General features: G+C 34.2%; 1 protein-coding gene across 2 annotated transcripts; it reads right to left on the bottom strand.

Annotated features, from left to right (window-relative positions):
* Positions 1-10,768: 10,768 nt before the first annotated feature.
* On the bottom strand, positions 10,769-17,265 carry LOC107914180 (uncharacterized). Of its 2 annotated transcripts, XM_016842977.2 has the most exons (11): positions 17,029-17,265; positions 16,782-16,877; positions 15,704-16,109; positions 15,475-15,611; positions 15,082-15,195; positions 14,892-14,975; positions 14,409-14,585; positions 13,433-13,589; positions 12,797-12,957; positions 12,591-12,717; positions 10,769-12,427 (listed from the first exon to the last, which is right to left on the bottom strand). In XM_016842977.2, exons 3-11 carry the CDS (start codon positions 16,019-16,021, stop codon positions 11,057-11,059), a joined length of 2,646 nt encoding a protein of 881 aa, XP_016698466.2. In that variant the 5' UTR covers positions 16,022-16,109; positions 16,782-16,877; positions 17,029-17,265; the 3' UTR covers positions 10,769-11,056. The 2 variants fall into 2 exon arrangements, with proteins under 2 accessions (XP_016698466.2, XP_016698465.2); XM_016842976.2 differs by lacking the exon at positions 16,782-16,877.
* Between the last annotated feature and the right edge of the window lie 1,436 nt (positions 17,266-18,701).

Here is an 18,701-nt window from a genome sequence, read left to right as displayed (position 1 = left end):
TTGGAACCACCATAGAACCAATAACAGCGTCGAGCTAACGGCGTTAAACAAGCGCTTGTTGGGAGGTAACCCAATTTTTATTTATTTATTTTCTTTTCTTTACTTTATTTTATTATTTATTACTTATTTGGATATTAATAACTTTTTCTTCTTTTGCCTAGATAAAATAGAGCGAAAATGCGAAAAAACCGTTGAGCAACGCTTAGAGTGCATTGAGGCCCGACTTGAAACCTTTGGCCAGCAACTGACCGAGCTCATTGCCATCATGTACGATCGACAGTAACAACACGGGGAGTTTTTCTAAACTTTTCTACCTATTTATTTCTTTTCGTCCACATTGAGGACAATGTGCTTTCAGTAGGGGGAGGTACTCTTCATTATTACTGTAATTTTCTGTTGTGATTTTGGTTGTTGTTGCTATTGCTGTGATTATTTTTGGTTGGTGTTACTGCTTGAGGCTTCATTTTGTCCATATTTATTTATAATCTCCTGCCTCTTTTCATGCCCAAGATTTTTACCAAGAATTGCCTATTATTTGTCCTACAAGCATGATTCTTGTTTTCTGAGAAAATTATGGATTTTCCATAATTGATGCCATCTCCACTGTTTTATTCCTATTAGGCTAAAAATAATTGTGATTCATAGAGTTAAATTTATCTTGCTTTTCGTAAAATTGATCAAGTTTAATACAAATTGGACACTTAATATGTTTGCATGCTAAAATATGTTCATGACTATTAAGGTAATTACTGAAACTTATTTTTCACACTTGATTATTTTTCTCTAAAGTCCTCATAAAAAAAGTTATTAATAAAATGTCGTTTAATGTTTCCGTGGTTATGAGTGCAGCTTAAAAATGTGACTGACTGAGTAACCGGGGTAGGGTGCTTGGGTTGTCATCCTATTTCGCGTCAAAAGGTTGTGTGACGTGTTAGGTAAAACTCCGCTAACCAGAATTAATTTTTAAGAACATGTTGGGCTGAGTAACCGGGGTGAGGTACTTGGCTGTTATCTCTCTTTGCGTCAAAAGGTTCAATGTGTTCTTAAGGAAAAATTATAATTAGGAGTCTGCTGGGCCGAGTAACCGGGGTGGGGTGCTTGGCTGTCATCTCTGTTCGCGTCAAAACGTTCAGTATATTCCTAAAGTATAAAAAATATAAATATAAATCAAAATAAACAAAAAAAAAGAAAAAGAAAAAGAATATAATTTGGGGACTAAAGGAGGAAACAAATAGGGTGTCTTGGTAGGTTTGGTAATTTACCTAATTTTCATTAAATAATTCAAGTCGATTCTAATTTTTGTGTGTATTAATTGGAAAACTTTTTCTGTTTTACTTAAAACAAGCTTAGGGTTCTCTTTATTTTTCATATGCATTTTTACTGATTTTTATAAAACTTTGGAATGGTATTTCTTTTATGGCAGAATCTAACTTTCACAGTAGATAGGAACCATACTTGAGGGCAAGCATGGGCTAAGTAGGGAGACTTTGATTACACTCTAGAATAACGTATTTTTATGTATTAATTATGTATTTATTTTGGGTATGATCCTGCTAATTTGAGCTATTTATGATCTTTTATCTCATAGGAACTAAATTTTAGGCAAAAGCAAAATTGAGGGCCAAAAGTGTGAATTTAGAGATAAAATGGGCCAATGTGCGACACAAAGAAAAGTTTGTGCCAAAAGTGCAAGCATGGAGGACACAAGTGTTGAAATGAAAAAAAAAAGAGATTTTATTCTATCAAACTCTATTTTAATTATATTAGGATAATTAATATTAAGATAATTATTAAGGATTATCTAATTTTAGGATTTTATTTTATTTATCTTTATTTATCTTCAATTAAATGTATTTATCTTTTGAGAGTTTAAGTAGGATTAGACTATCTCCAATTAAAAGTATTTATCTTTTGGGAGTTTAAGCGGTGAAGTAACTCAAAAGTGATCTATCTTTTTTTTGCTGTAAACACTCTCTCCCCAAAAGTTTAGGCTTTTGTTCTTCTCATATTTCCTTTCAATAAAATCTCTATTTTTATTTTATTTATTTTCTTTTCTGCCACAACCATGAGCCACTAAACTCATTTAGCCGAAAGTTGTCGATATTTCCCAAAAAGGGTTCTTGAGGCTTAGAGTCCGTACTTAGCCTCCTCATTGAGTATTCATCGTTTCTCCATACTACGGGGCTGACACTTTCGTCCATGTCCCTTAAGAAGTAAACTTTTCAACGTATGCAAAGGCAGCCGCTTTGTATGTTTTGGAAAGGTTGCACAGTCGGTTCGTTAGCTTTTTGCGTCAGAGGTTGGCGAGCCCAAGAGACAAAATGGTGTGGGATTCGCCATTGAGAAGCGCTGATCTAGCATAAGACGATCCCACAAAAGCGATTGTTGGCTAGAGTCAGGTTCCACTAAATTGTAAGTCTAAATCATTGGAGCTGGTGGTCGTAGGCGTCCTCTTCCACTATAACTGGCTTATTCAGTTTGAGAAGGATCATCTAAAGCTGAGGATTGAACTCAAGGCGGAACGAGACAACTGGAAGCTAGAATCTCCCATAAGAATTTTCTTTCTCTTAACTCTATTTTTAATTTCTCGAATTTTCGATTCAATATTCTTAATTCTGTTTTTATTTTATTTTTTGTTTCCAGATCCAAACCTTTAATTCTATTATTTTCTTATTTTTTTCAGGAACGCAGGTTTTTTTGGGTAAGATTCTGCCTGGGATTTCACGGAACAAGACATTGTGCAAATCCAATTTATGAGGATTTGACCCTACTTCCCTTTTACTATTCTTTTTCATTATTTACAAGGGATAGGATAGTTTTGGTGCTTTCAACGACCGCATCAGTCCCTCATGGTCTTTGAATAATTCTTTAATCTTGCATTCTGAGCTTAGTAAGGTTCTATACAACAGTACTCATAGAAAACTCTTAATTTGACGAGTAAATAAGAATTAATGCACCGAGTTTAAACTCCTTGAATGACTTAAGAGATATTGCATGTTTGACATGGCGTCGCTGACACTTTTACGTGTCTTGAACTAATCGTCAACAGACATGTCAACAAGTGTAGTCATAACCGTACTTTTCCAAACACCCTTTTTATAGGGCTTGACACATGTTACGTCAGCTCAGACCTCCACGTTTTCCTTCTTGATTTTACTCATCATAGAGTAACCATATGTATGAATACCTATATTGACAACCAGTGTTGGTAGACTATCAGATAACTTGCCATGACTATTGGCTTCTTACCTTGATCCCCTTATTCCATACCGAGCCCAATTCTAAGTCTGTCTGCTTATTCTCAACAATGTAATTCTTGTGACCTATTTTATGTACGAATCTCTCCTTAAAGGATAACTCATTTACTGACGCCCTTATTGGTAGCCTTGGATATGGATCATGTATGGTGGATTGGCACCCCACTTTCTCGATGAACTCTTACCTACTAGATAATCTCATAGGACTTCCTCATTTAAGTCTATTCTACTAAGATACTCCCAATGTCAGATGACATTCATCGTTGACTATCTCTTCCTTAAGTTTTCCTTGGTGAACTTTTACTTCTGCTAGTCTCCTATGGACTATCTCATTCCAGAAAGTCTTGACAGACACCTTCTTTCTTTGAAAATCCTTGGTGGACTTTATCGATCCTTCAGCTTTGAGACATTTACTTCTTCGGGGTCCTTTAGTAATCTACCCACTTTTCTGGCTACCCTTTTTATCGACCACCAAATAGGATTTCAACTATGATGATTCATTCTATATTTTTTATGGCAATGATGGTTCTACATCAACTTAGGTGGACTCTTAATGGAAAATACTAGATTTGTTCATATGTTAAAGGAATTTCTCATTCTTTTTACAAATAACTGCGTTAAGACACTTTTATCAATTCCTCATACTATCGCATTTTAGCGGACCTCTTATTACCCCATTTCTCCATATTTCTAGTCATACTACGATCATTCTGTCTTACTACTCGTCGCATTAGTTATACGAAAACTTCCCCTTTTATGTCCTGACGGTCTTCCTGGTTCAATGTCCTAGCGGACTTCATATGTTGCTATAGCCTTGCTATCAGCTATGGTCTTACACAATATGGTTCCATGCACCTATGATTCTAAAGAATCAGTAAACCTCTTTTGAGGTGTCCTCTTGAAGGACCTATATATTGTTTACACAGTGTTGCCCTGAAGGACCAGTCGATAACCATCGCCATGGTGTTGCTCCATAGAGTTGATAGACTGTTGTCACGATGTCGTTCTAGCGAGCTAGTAGATATCATTCCACATTGTCGCCCAAACTCCCATGAATCCCATAACAATCCTCACATTCCTCCAATACATCAATTTTTCCTATCTTCAACTAACCCGTAAATGTACTTCCCTCCATACTCCTCATCTGACATAATCATGCATTACAATCCATATGATACTACCTTAAGAAGTACACCACACTATATTACAACCATATTCAGTTCTATCATACATACATACTTGCATATTTTCAAGAATTTAGACTACCTTATACATGTATGTCATGTTCATACACCGAAATCATATACTATCATAGGTTTCAAACAAAACTCAAAGCAAATGAAAACAAAAATTACTCAAGCAACAATCATCCTTAATCAGCCAAGAATAGAGTACAAAAATTCCCTTACGTCCTTATTCCTCGCCTTGCTTAGTTTGTCCAAATGCTAGAGCCTCCTTCGTCCTAGCAGTTAAGCATGACAACCATTTATATATTAAACCAAAGTAATTCAAACCTTAAATCCTAAAACCCAGCTTATAGAAACTCATCAAGAATTCTTGCCCTCTCCCTTCCTCTAAACCACGAGTACAAAAAGGTAAAAAGGCTTACAAGTTCCTTAGATTCTTTACTTTCTAGACTCAAGTCTCACATTTATCGCCTCATGCAGAGCTTTATTAACCTCTTCTTCTTCGGAGCAACCGAAGAAGACGTTAGAAACAAGAAGGAAATTATAAGCTAATTAAGAAGAATTCATTTCTTACACACATACATATATATATATATATATCCTAATTTTACACGGTCTCTATAGTTCATTGTAGCCATCCATCGCTAATCATTTTCTCCCCCACTAATGGACTAGGCGATTCAAATGTAACCGAACCAAAATTGAAATCCAACTATTTACAATCTAACCATTTAAATTTTTAAATTTCCTAGCAGAGCCCGCCAACTTTTGTCTTATTCAATCAACTCTCCGTCTCTTCTTTAAATTCGAATCCTTAAGAGAACTGGGTGTGGCAGTTTTTAGCAGGAATGTTTTAACCTTTTTTTGCCCAAAATGCCCTTAAACAAGCCTTTAATTATTGGTGCTTCGGTTGAAACAAGACTACCCTTGGCATCATTTTTTGTCCTCTCATGATGTTGGTATCACGATACCCAATGATAGGATGTCGCGATACCGTTGACAGGCTTGACATGGGGTGCTCCTTTGGCAAATAGGTATTATGATACCTAAAGTGGATATCGTGATACCACTATAGGTAGTCTTCATCTTTGGGACCTGTCGAGGATATCGTGATTCCAAGGGTAAGATATCGTGATACCCTTTCATTTGGTGACGTTTTTACTTGATTCCGACCTCCAATGTGAGACCCACTATATTTCAAGGGTAGGATTTCGCGATATCCACTCAATCATATGTTACAGCCCCCAATGACACAATTGGCCAATTTGGGTCTCAAAATAAGTAAAAAGAGACATTTACACTTATTAAATCGAAATTCTACAAACTAAAAAAAGATACTAATTTGCTCGAAAACAAGCTCCATAAATATAATGAGAAAGCCTAATTTGTTATATCAAATTACAACAGATCAATTCTCTATATGAGTAATGGTTAATGATTTCATAAGTTGACATGTTTAGCAAAATACTTATTTGATATTCAATGGTTTGATTGACTTGTAAATGGTCAATGGTATGCGTGGTTGGTATATGAAATTTCCATGTATGGAATAAATGCATAATTCAAGTGGTATGAATTGCTTAAGTAAAAGTTTGATTGTGATGATGTAATTGCCAAAATGAGTTATGTTGAATTTGGTGAATTGATGTTTTCGATATGCTTTAGAATAGGTTTTATGCAAGTTGTAGTGTGCTTAAGGCACCATTTATGTTTGATTTTGATTTGGGCATGAAAGAGTACCAAAACATGAGATTTTTGGCCTACTGGCAAAAAGTATCAATACTATAAATAGAAATATCGGTGCTTTACCAAAGGAATAGTAGTTTAAAACGACAGAATACCAATTTGGTATCGATACCAATATAAAGTATCTATACTTAACCCCAAAGATCAATACTTTATAAAGGTATCGATACGAATTAGCTTGTGTTCAAAATTTTGAAAATTGCAGAATGCCCAAACGGTATCGTACCAAATTTAGTATCGATACTTCCTAATAGGGTATTGAAACCTTATTCCAAGTATCGATACTCATGATTTTAACTTGATTTTTGAAACATCGAAGCTAAAGATGTTATCGGCACCTAACTTGGATATCGATGACTATACTCATATTTTGAAAAATTTGCAATTTGGTTCTCATTCATGCTCGAGTCAACTTTAGAGCTTTCGTAAGCTCGATTGAGTTTCAATTTTGCTGGTATAATGTGTTGTGCATGCATTTATTTTAAGAATTGATGATTGAATTATTTACTGTTGAGATTTGAATGTGAAATGCTCTAGTAACAGAAGTAGATCTCGTAACTCGGGTCTGACGACCGAGACAAGTGAGGGGTGTTACAAGGGCGAAGCTAAAAAAAATTTCAAGGGGTGGAATTAAATTGTATATTTTTACGATAATAAAAATAAAATTTCACCATTTTGAAAGCCTATATCTTTATAATTTTTAAAGGATTAAATCAAATTTTTATCATTTTTGGGAGTCCAAAGTGCAATTTTATCATTACTAATTTAAAATTTTATAAATTATAGAGAGGCCTAAAAGAAAAAATTTCCATTTTAAGGGGTCGGGGCCCTGCCAGACTCTTCGACTTCACAACTGAGATAAGGGTCCATTGAAGGACCATTCAAGGTGTATAAGTTGGAAAGGAACATATCTCTGTTAGTATTCAAAAGTGAAAAAGATAAGATGAAAGTCCTAGGTATCGTTCCATACTTTGTTATGGACTACCACCTGGTTTTGAAAGAGTGGCTCATTGAAGGTAGTATCAAAGACGTGGATTTTAACATCCAAGTTTTGGGTGCCTATTCAACAAAGAACAAGAGAAAACCTTTTAAAGATAGATGAGATGTTTTCCAATATAACAATGGTTGATTTCAAGAACAATGATAATAGTTTCAACTAGAATGAGATAATGAGACTTAACCCTCTGCCCATATTACTAGATTTTTATTATGCTTATGGATGGTTGGGCCATTCCTTCAAAAGCTATTGGGCCATTGTTGAAGAAAAGAGGAAAAATATTTACGAAGAATGGATGTGAGTGTTAACCTCCAATCAAAAAGGTTTCAAACATAGGTTAAACCCCAAGCTAAAATTGTTTAAGGAAGATGAGTCACACATGTTTGAAAGGCAAGTTTGCTTGAAACTCAAGACATATTTTTCTTCAATATTAATTGAGGACAAGATGGAAGAATCATGCAAATCATACAAACACAATGATCATTTTGATAAGGCGTTAGAAAGCAAGAGACTACTAATGTTGGGGTCAGATGATGGAACCAAGATAAAACTTTGGGCAAATATGAATGGTGGTAAAATCCAATAAAAATCATTGTTAAAATAATTTCAAAATACATAAATATTCAATGGGTAAACTACCTAGCTGGTCACCCAATTTTTTTGATGCTTTCATTTTATTCATCCAAATAAATGAACTTGCAATTTGGTCACTGTCATTACAATAATTTATTGTTCTAGTCACCCAATCATTAAATCCCTAACTAGGACTGACTATGCAGTTCATTTCATCATTTTTTACTTTTTTTTATTGTTACTGTTTATTGTTGTATTACTTTATTTTCTTATTAATGTAGAGGTGACAAAGCATTTTATAGTTAGGAGTGTCAATATCAAAGAAATGGTTTTAGATAGAAAGGAGAATTGAGGGTTTTCATTTGCTGATGCTTTGATAAATTATTTTTCAATTACAAAAATGGGTTGAGGAAGAAGATGATGAACATTAACTGGCCAAAAAAAGTAAAAAATAATGATATGGCATGCATAGTCAACCGTCGTTAGGGATTAAACGATTAGATGACCAAATTACCAGTTTTTTAATTTGAATGATAAAAATAAATGCACCCGAACAATTGAGTGACCAACTAAATAGTTTACCCCATATTCAATCTATTAAAACAGAGCACATCAACTTTTCATATCACAAACCATCTATAAATGAATCTATATAAAATGTTTCAGTAATTCTCTTTCAATACATAATAGCAAATAATTAGAGAGGAATTCATTGTCAATCTTGTTACAAAACTTATTTTTAATGCATTTTAACATTCTTCCTTTTGAAAGAAACACCAATTATAAATGATTTTTTTTCATCTTTATAAAACAATTCTAAAAGGATTAAAATTCTTTGTTTATCTCGTATTAATTTAATTTAATTTAATTAAAGATAAAAAATAATCACACATGATAAATTTTAATTGGTCCAAAATTCTCCTTATAAAAGCATCGTCTCAAGACTTAGTCACGTGCACGATTTTTTTTAGTTTAAAAAGTGGTTAGGTCTTGAAATTAAATTTGTTTTTGATTTGTCTAGACAAGATATGTAAGTTTCATATGATGTCGTCAGGAAACTATTTTTTTATTCAGACTAAACTTTTGATTGAAACCACATTGTCTGTATGGTCTTATTTTCTGAAAGATCAAGTCATGACGTAATTCAATTTTTTTTTGAGATCTACAGTGCTAAGGAGCATAATATTTTTTGGTTAAAAAAAACATTTTAAGCTTATGTTTGGAAGTAATGTGACAATTTAAGCTCGTGCATAAGAGTGTTGTTTTACGTTAATCTTTTTGAAGTTTGAATAGAGTCCAATTATCTTTATTTTGATAATCTTAAAGAAGGCAATTATCCACATTCGATGGAGATCCTCCATTATAATTATGCTTAAAGCCAAGATGATAGGATAAAATGAGCTAAATTTTATGGTTCTATCCAACATATTGGATTGATAAATTGTAGTGATTGATGCGGAGTTTAATAATTTTATTTTTCCTTCAAACTTGACTTTCCATTCTTTTTGGAGTTATATATTCTCGTCTTTCAAAACAAATCACTTCTTAAAAGAATGATTAATTAAGAGATTATATCTGCAATAGTCGAGAGCATTTACTTAATCAACTTCTTTAGGTCATTTTATTTTTTGCAATCGAATCAATTTTACTTTAAAAAGCTCTTCAAGCATACTTGAAACATCAAGATCAAGGAAATGATGCTCCTTTCCTTGCCTATCTTTCAATGTGACTTTGCTTATTATTATTATTATTATTATTATTATTATTATTATTATTATTATTATTATTATTATTATTACTTGACTAGAAATAAGTTTCACATTTACAATCATAAGCTAATCAATATCATTATGAGTTAAATTTTTGCCCCCTATGTGAATTTCTTGCTATGGAGGTTGTTGATTCACATTTGTTTCTATACTTAATTATATGTTATGATTTTAACTAGCTAATTCTTTTAAGGGCTTTAGCTTAATGCCTTGGAGAACATAACGCAAGCCCTGCATATGTCAGTAGCAAAGGACTAATTTTTTTCTTTGCAATTCCAACTTAGATTCCTTCAACAATGGATGTGATTGACTACTGACTCATCCTTCCATTGTCGTGAGCTTATGAGCTCAATCCTACTAATAATGCAACAAGTACTATAGAATCAGTTCCTTCCATTGTCGTGAGCTTATGAGCTCAATCCTATTAATAATGCAACAAGCACTATAGAATCAGTTGAAAATTTCTTAAGTTGTTCCTAGCCATCAATCATCCCAAATTCAAGATCAGTAAACTAACAGAAAATATTTTTTTTTAATAATCATATAACTGCTTCACCATGAGATCTCCATTAGTACCGACACTATTACAAGTTTCCATAAAATGCACATATTAACATGGATTTCCATTTCCATCGAATTGGTGATGCTTTGGAGGTTAATAAATTTCAAGCATCATCAAACTTTCAATCCTTTAAGTGCATGGCTTTCCGTAAGTATACGAAGGCAGAACAACGCTTTCAACTTGATCCTTGATAAGCTCCTTGAGTGATGGTGAAACATTTTGAAGTCCTTCAATAGTATTTGTAGAAAATTTTCACCACTTCCTTGATAAACTTGATATTGAGTTTTGCTAGTAGGAGTTTAGTTGTTCCCACTTAGACGTTCAATTTGAGCCATTATGAAAGCAATTTACTCACTCATTGAGTGATTCCACGATTTTTGCAAAATAAGTCATTTGTTCCTTAAGGGAAGCATTGCTACTTGTAACTGCAGCCACAATGTTCAGCTTTGATGAGCTTTCACAAGTTGAATTTAATTGTTATTATTTATTAAAATTTCAAAAAATATAAAAATAAAGTTATAAAAATGTATAATAGAAAAAATAGAATTTGTAAGATTTTAAATCTAGTCGGGGACTGGCTCGCAATAACTCCAAGCTTTCTGCTCCTTCGAAAAGAGAAAAATATTATCGTCAAGTAATTAATAGCTAAGCAATGAAGGGAGCTAACAAACTATAAATAGAATCGCAAATTAATAGTTACTTCCCATCTAAATCAAAATTTATCATTGTTTAATGAAGTAGCAGTATATATATATATAGTACTAGGATCTCATACGTATGTACAAAAGAAAAACAAAACCCTATCTTAATCATCTCAGAGTCTTTGTATTGTATACTCCGCTCCTGCAAATATGCAGAGTTGTAATAGCAAATAGTAACCTACAACTCTCTTCTACTTCCCAAATAAATATGAGCATCAAATGAAGTCTGCAATTCAGCAAGATGATATCTCATCAGCTCATCCACTATCTTTGTTGGTTCCATGACCTCAAATACGGTTTCCCCATTGCCAATTGATCATCATGCAAAGCAGCAACAGCATTCTGATGTGCCATGCTCATCCTTCCCATTTCATCACCCATCACCATCATACTGGCATCACGAACCCCTAAATAATCCAGTGGATGACCACCTGCTTGCTCCATACTATTTTCATTTATTCCATTGCTCCTCTGTTGAATTAAATGCTCAGTAGAGCCCATTGATCGATAAGGGTTTCTTGAACCAAGTTGGTTACATTGAGATACAACACTAAATAGACTCTGATCCGTATTGCTTTCCCTAGAAATCGCAATACTCTCACTAGGCCCACTAAATCCATCTGAACCAGCCCATCCTCCACCAGCTTCAGCTTGATGCTCTCCAGTAAACCAGCTCTGATTCAACAATTGTCCACCATTCAACTGATGTTGAAAGGGCGCTGACATGTGGGCAGGATTCATACCCCAATCCTGCATATTCCCAGAAGGCAAGTGTTCCTGCCTTGGGGGCAAGTATCTACCCCGAGATCCATCAGAGTAAATGTTTCCGGACATGTTTTGTTGCACAAAAACCTCATCCTGCCTCTTTTGGCCCTCTTCTAGAGGCAGCGATGGTCGCAACTGCCCTTGAAATTGCCCATTAAAATCACCATCTTCCATCAACACATTCTTCGGGGCCTGGAAATCTAGCCCATCCTGTTTCTGCTCACTATGGTAGGGCAAAACTACCTGATCCTTGAAGAAAGATGGAAGCAGCTCACTTTGGTCTTGATTTGTGTAAGAACTAAAGGAACCGTCTTCAGAATGTCCATGTAACAAAACCTTCCCTGTACTTTCTTCATGCAAGCCTGATTCCAGATCAATCATATGGTTCTGCCGGTCTGCATTGGCTTGATGAGCAAGTGGCAATCCACTACAAGATGTGTAGTCATGGCCCTCAGTTGAATCAAGGTAAGATTGTGGCATGATATATGCAGACCAGACATTCTCTGTAGAAGAGACATGAACTTCCTGATTAACAGTTGCATCAGCAGTTTTCAAATTCTTTGAGCGCTCAGATAGATCTGAAAAAGCAATATCTGATTTCAAGAGGTTCTCTTTGTTTTCAGACTCAATCTCCTCAGAATTGAGCATATTGCCACTATCAATAGAAGAAACCTGCTGTGGGGACTGATTCTGTGGTAAGGCCAGAACAGACTCCTCTTCCATGCTGGATTCCCTGTCTGTTGCTTCAGCATCCTTCTGACCCTCAAGCAACTTCTCAGGGATCTCTTTCTCTACATCTTGAACATCCAATTTTATACCAACATTATCTTCCTGATCATGGAACTTTTCAGTATCTTCCTCCACTTCATCCTGACACACCAACAAAAAAATCAAGATCATAGTAGCAACATAGAAGATATTCAAAACCACATAACAATAGAAACACAGATCCAATGAATTTAGTGAGTATCAAACAAACAACAGTTGTTCAAATGCATACACGGGGAAAAGGGAGCAAAGGACAGAATTAAACCTCAAATGCTGGATTTAGTTTTTCTTCTATATCCTGCTCCAACAACTTGGCTATTTCCCGTTTCTGTAATTGTATTTCTCTCCGGCTTGCATATGCTTCCGGGAGATCTTCCTTCACCAATCTCAACCTATTTAAACAACTAGTTTGAGAAAAGGTATGATGAAGACTATCAGAGTTCAAGAAAGGATTGTTTGCTTCAAACTCACCAATGTTCATGCAAATTCCTCATTTCTTCTTCCACAAATGTATCATATGGTAGCACATGCAAGCTATCAATGTCACCTAAGACATGGTTAAGAGACCGATACTGAATGCTTCTACCAGACTGCCTCATATTCTTAATCAGTTCATGTTGCTTCTTGCTAATCTGAAAATATCAAAGGCAGTTAGTCGGTAATTACCATAGAAAAAACTTGAGTGTGAGAGAGAAGGCTGGGTAGTAATAAATTCTGAAGAAATGTTTGTTTAAAGAATATAGTAAGGGCAAGATAAATACGCAAGCCATCACTAGTACATTTCAGTAACTGTTCTAGCCCCATGGTATAATCCAAGATCTGAGAGTTAATTTACCGTAAAGGATCCAAAGTGACAACATACTAGAGCAGTAATCCCACAACCATAATAGTATAAACAATCAGCTAGGCATCTGGCCAATGGTTCAGCCCGTGAAAACCCATAAAAGAAGCTTCACAAGTTATATGCTTGTGTTTTCTAATCAAGAGTCCAAAAAATGACTAATCCAATACCAGAAAGGATAAAATCTCATCCAAGGAGATAACATATCAAGATAAAAGCACCCCATTGACATCTTACAATTTATCCTAACTGAAGTAGCCGCTAACCTTAACATATGCCATGTATTTGGCACCATTACTCTGCTGGATATTGCACTTGCGTATCTTGTCACCCTTTCTGGGTTTTGCTTCCACAGTCTGTGTATGATCCGGAGCAGTCAAGAGACCTTTACCTTTGTCCTTGATGAAACCTTTCTTGTACATTCTGATATACATCGCAAATAATAAGATTCATGCACCATGGAGTTAAAATAAACTGAGTAAAACTAAATGAAATTAATGCAGCCGCCATAACCAATTTCCACCAGGAGACTTAAGCACAGCAGAAAGTTTCTCAAACATAGTTACAGTTCACAAAATTTCTATTTCAGGAAAAATGACAAGATTGAGAACCACCTAAACCACAAATAAAGAAACAAATGAAGCAAAAAGTGATCCTAGGAGCTGAAAATAGCACTACAATCAAAGAAATTTCAACAAGGATATCAGCAACATAATTTCCCTCAAAACCTTACCAGCATGGTGTTTAAAAATACCCACACAGAAGTTTATACTTCAAACTTCTTAGACAGCAAGGTATTTTTTTTCTTTGTTAGGCACACAATTTATAGATAAAAGCAATAGTAATGAGGAAAAACTATTAGCCGCAAAAGAAGCCAACAAAAAAAAACAAGATATAATTTCTTAGGCTCAGAATTCAAGGATATTCCACCAAAGATGGGGATGGAGAAAAAAGATCCAAGGTGAACTTTAATGATCTGCTCTATAGAATCACACCATTTACATTTCTAAAACCCACTACGAAGAATATGAGAGCTACAATATTTCATATATTGTCTAAATAAATGAATCCCTTTTGTAGGTAACAGAGAACCTATGAAGGAACTACAGAAGGCAAAGTACTAAACTCAGGCAAAGCATACTTTAAGAAAGCAATTTTCAAACTCTCACCCTTGTGAACTTCAACAAGATGGGCAAAATGACAATACATGCAGAAAGGTGGTTTACCAGGGAAGGACATTACCTTCTCTGTAGTTCTCCTCCCTTCACAACAGAAGAATTTTGGTTATCACTACTGCATGCTCTCTCATCCGCAGCCCATGAACAAGATTCAGAAGTACCTGTAGCATCCTGCTCAAGATTGACAAGCTTAGATTCATTCGAATGTGAGAAAATCCCTTTCTCACTAGCCCTTCTTGACCTACCAAAGAAATTGCAACCCAAAAATGAGATTTGATCTAAACACAAAAAAGGGAATTAAATTTCCAATAAAAAGTGAATAAAGAAAATTAATCCTTCATTTTTATTGTTTTGAACAACCAATTAGAAGAGGAAATGTCCAAATTGAACAACCTCTCGTGTTCAAATTCTGTATTATGGCACTGTTATAACAATGACACCAAATAACAAGTTCCCGAAGTAACATCCTTGACAATGTATCACACAGAAGAATCTTTCTCTGCTAAAGCCTATCACTTAGACACTGAAATATGTAGCAAATTCTAACCTCCAAAACTTATGCACAATTTCTTGTTCTGGGTCTTTGCAGCTTTCCCATTTAACCTTCAATTTCTGCAAATAATCTATAATGCTGCCACAAGAAGCAAAACAATGTTGCAATCATATAATCAGCATCAAATGAACCTGGAACAAGAATAGCTTCTATTCATGGGTAAATTTAGCTATATGTTACATACTCATTGTGGTAGTCCTGTAACTGGGAGTAATACGCTTTCTTCTCGTCCTTTAAATGTTGTTCCTCCTGAATAACAGCATCAGGGTGAAGATAACCCAAGCAAAGCAATGAACCCCTGTAAACACAAATTCCAGTCAAATCTAGCAGAACCAAACCCTACGTTAGAACCCTCAAATACTATATCTCCGGAAAATAGAACAAGAAAAATAACACATTACCCCAAGAGCTGAAACTTCTCCGTATACAAGTAGAAAAAATGCAAAACACATGCAAGCATTTATGCAGAATTGTATTTGTGATGCATGTAATGCATGGCCAATAGAAACTACAAGTAGAAAGGATTCATTCTACACAGTGGGAAAAAGTGTCAAAAGCAATACACATATATACTTGCCATTTAAGAAAAGGATTTCCAAAGTGAAAATTATCCCCAGCAAGCAATGCTTGCAGAACATGCTCTTTGTCAGTTCCTGTGGGAAGAAACTGCATCAGATGATTTCTCTCGTTTTCAGACAGAAGAGTCTGCCAAACCTGTAACAATTTCATGTAAATTCCATAAAGTATGAGCTCAGCATACAGAGGATACTAGAAGCAACTGTGATAAAGAATAATAAGGATATTACCTCATAAGAAAGCACCTCTGTCAGGTTCTCTAAGTCAAAAATTTCATGAGGAAGAGTCAAAACATCCGCCAAAACTCTGTGGTAATGTATTGTGGAATCTGTAAATGGCCTCAAATGCCTCCAACTTAAGCCAATTTGATCCCTTTTAGCAACAACTTTTTTTTGGTTCCCATCCCATTCAAGCGAAATACAAGATTTTGTGTTTAAATCATTTTGCAGTGAGTCAAGTTTTTTCTTTTTTGTTCTGTATTGGTCTTTAAAATTGCAGCCAGCAATGCTGGCTCCATTCAGCCACTTTCTCTGTCGATCAGCAGCCATTAGCACCAAATGTCAAAAGAATGGAAAGAAAAAAATTTTAGCAATGTATAGGTAGTTACGCTCTTGATCATGCACACCGAACATCTTCCTGCATGAAAAGAAAGAAAACCATCACTGAATTGAAAGCCACCAAGGAAAGCCCTCGAATCTCAAAATGATAGCAACACATAATTAGTCCACCTTTGAACCAGAATAATTCAAAAAATTGTCTAATAATTCGAAGCACAACACAACCCAGCGCTTCTAAATTCATATACAAAGTTCAAAATAAACCAGGAAACAGAACTAAGCATGTGAGAAAATTATAAATTGAAGTGATATTGTAACAAAAACCACAAAACCCAAACCACACCCATAATAAACAGTAACAATAACAAATGTTTCCAAACTTCTAATTTGGGCACAACATCATATGAAGGAATAGTGCACTCGGGAAAGAAACATAAGATGAAGCCAACGGAAGCAAGTACAGCAACAAAACTAACCCAGTTGTATCCCATTTACACACCAATTATTCAGTCAAACATAGTATATCAGTAATTGTAATCGATTTAACTCAGCATTCACTAAGCAGCACATATCAAATAAAACAAGTTATAGAAACTCTATCCAGAATTAAAAAATAAAATACACAACTCAAATTCAATACATACAAACAAACAGACAAAAAATTTAAAAAAAAAAACTTCATAAAACAAATTCACTAATTAAAATAGCAGGCAGTAATCAAAAGGAGATAAATTGGAAAAACGTAACTTACTATTCTCAAATAAAAAACAAGGAAACCCTAAAAATAACAAAACCCAAAAAATTCATTTGGGGTAACAAAAAAGGAGTAGGAAGAAGGAAGCCGGAACTGAGGCAAAGAAGAAGAAAAACAAGTTAGGGAATGGGCAGGAAAAGGCGGCGCCTGGTAAACAAAGAACCGGCGAGAGAGAAAAAGGCTTAGGAATTATCCAATAGAGAGACAGAGAGGAAAATAGAGAAATAGTGCAAGTAATACATACAAACAAACAAGGAGGAGAGAAGGAGTTAGGAATTGGGGCAATCAGACGGGTGCGGTTTCTCGGAACCGTTATGTGATGAGAGCATTGAATCGTTCATTCGCGCGCGGGGGGGCTCGGCTCTTGGCTTCTCTGGCTCTAGCCGCTTCCTACTCCTGTCGCTCTCCTCTCCTCTCCTCTCCTCTCCTCTCCTCTCCTGCACACTCTACTTGTCTTGTGGCCTCAGTCGCTCGCTGCACTTCTGTTTTCCCCTCTACATATTCCTTTTTATTTTAGGGATAATTTACTACATGTCCTCAAGCTATAGTCCAATTTTTAATTGATCTTTAAATTTTACAAAAATTTTAATTGAATTCTCAAAATATCATTATTGTATCATATTTAAAATACATGTATCAAATTATAAACATGTGTACTTATTATATGGATGGTTTGGACTGGACTTTAAAAAAAACAATTTTGGTAATTTTTATGTCTATTTTATAGCTCATGTTCAGGGTTCAAGATTGTCCTCCCAACCGTGTTATCTCCAAAGTCAAACCCTATTTGTGTTAATTAGATACTAACTCGGTTAGAAAATTACAAAAATGTTATTTCATAATTAAAATGAGTCATATTATTCGAGGGTATTCTTGTCTTTCCATTTTAATAAAAATCAATAAAAATATATATATATTGGTATTTGAACCCACACTAATTGGATGAGTAAAACATTAAGTTTATCACACAAACAAAGTTTTACTTTGATATTTTTTATACATTTTTTAAATATGCACAATTTACTATCTCCATCAATTTGTATATATTAAAAATGTTGTTAATTAAGGTGGTGTCACAACTCAACTCGACATTAACTCACAATTGATAACCAAACCATAATAAATAATCAGAATCCATTTAGTATTGCTTATCCGATAAATTTATGTGTTTAGATATTATTTTACTCGTAATTTAATCTAATTTTTTATTTTAATATTGTACATATTATTATAATTTATTTATTTCAAATCATACATTTATATAATATTTTTAAACGCTCGTCTATATTCCGAATCTATAAATTTCACATACACAGAATTTCTATTTTTAATAACTTTTGAAGTTAACTGTAATTAATATTTTATAATTTTTCTTTTTTGAATGCTACAATGTTGCCTCCAAGTACTTGTAAAACGTCTCTTTCTTTATAGAATATAAAAAGTTGGCAACAGCTTACGGAAATGGTTATTATAATTTTTTTTAATTAGACTTTTTGTTTCTAAGATAAAAAAATTGAACTATCTATTTTATAAATTATTTTTTGAAGTTGACTATTTTTAACTTAATAATATAAAAATATTATTTTATTCATCGTTAATAATATATTTTTAAAATTAAATTAATAGTCAAATTGATCCTAATTTAATTAAAAGTAAAACATTAATTCAACTATTAATTCAATAGATTTTTTAATCTATTTAATTTATTTATATTAATTCCCGATTTAATCAATTTTATATCATTCTCAATTGATTCACCCATCCGCGGTCTCATTTAATTAACAGAAGTTAGACGTATTCTATTTTTAGACACCTCAATCTATTTTTTTTGTTTAAAGGAAATGGATGGTTGGATATTTAATGAAATTTAACAGTGCACGTTAGAAATGTGCAAAAGGTTGTGATTATAGTTGATGT

The sequence above is a fragment of the Gossypium hirsutum genome, chromosome D10 (genome assembly GCF_007990345.1).
Source record: "Gossypium hirsutum isolate 1008001.06 chromosome D10, Gossypium_hirsutum_v2.1, whole genome shotgun sequence".
Lineage (NCBI taxonomy): Eukaryota > Viridiplantae > Streptophyta > Magnoliopsida > Malvales > Malvaceae > Gossypium > Gossypium hirsutum.
This window is presented reverse-complemented; position numbering and strand designations above follow the sequence as displayed.

Coding starts and splice junctions, on each gene's coding strand:
- LOC107914180 (XM_016842977.2), bottom strand. CDS start 16,021: ATGGCTGCTGATCGACAGAGAAAGTGGCTGAATGGAGCCAGCATTGCT. Junction 15,196..15,474: donor GGAAATCCTTTTCTTAAATG/GCAAGTATATAT, acceptor TTGTGTTTACAG/GGGTTCATTGCTTTGCTTGG. Junction 14,586..14,891: donor ATTGTGCATAAGTTTTGGAG/GTTAGAATTTGC, acceptor TTTCTTTGGTAG/GTCAAGAAGGGCTAGTGAGA.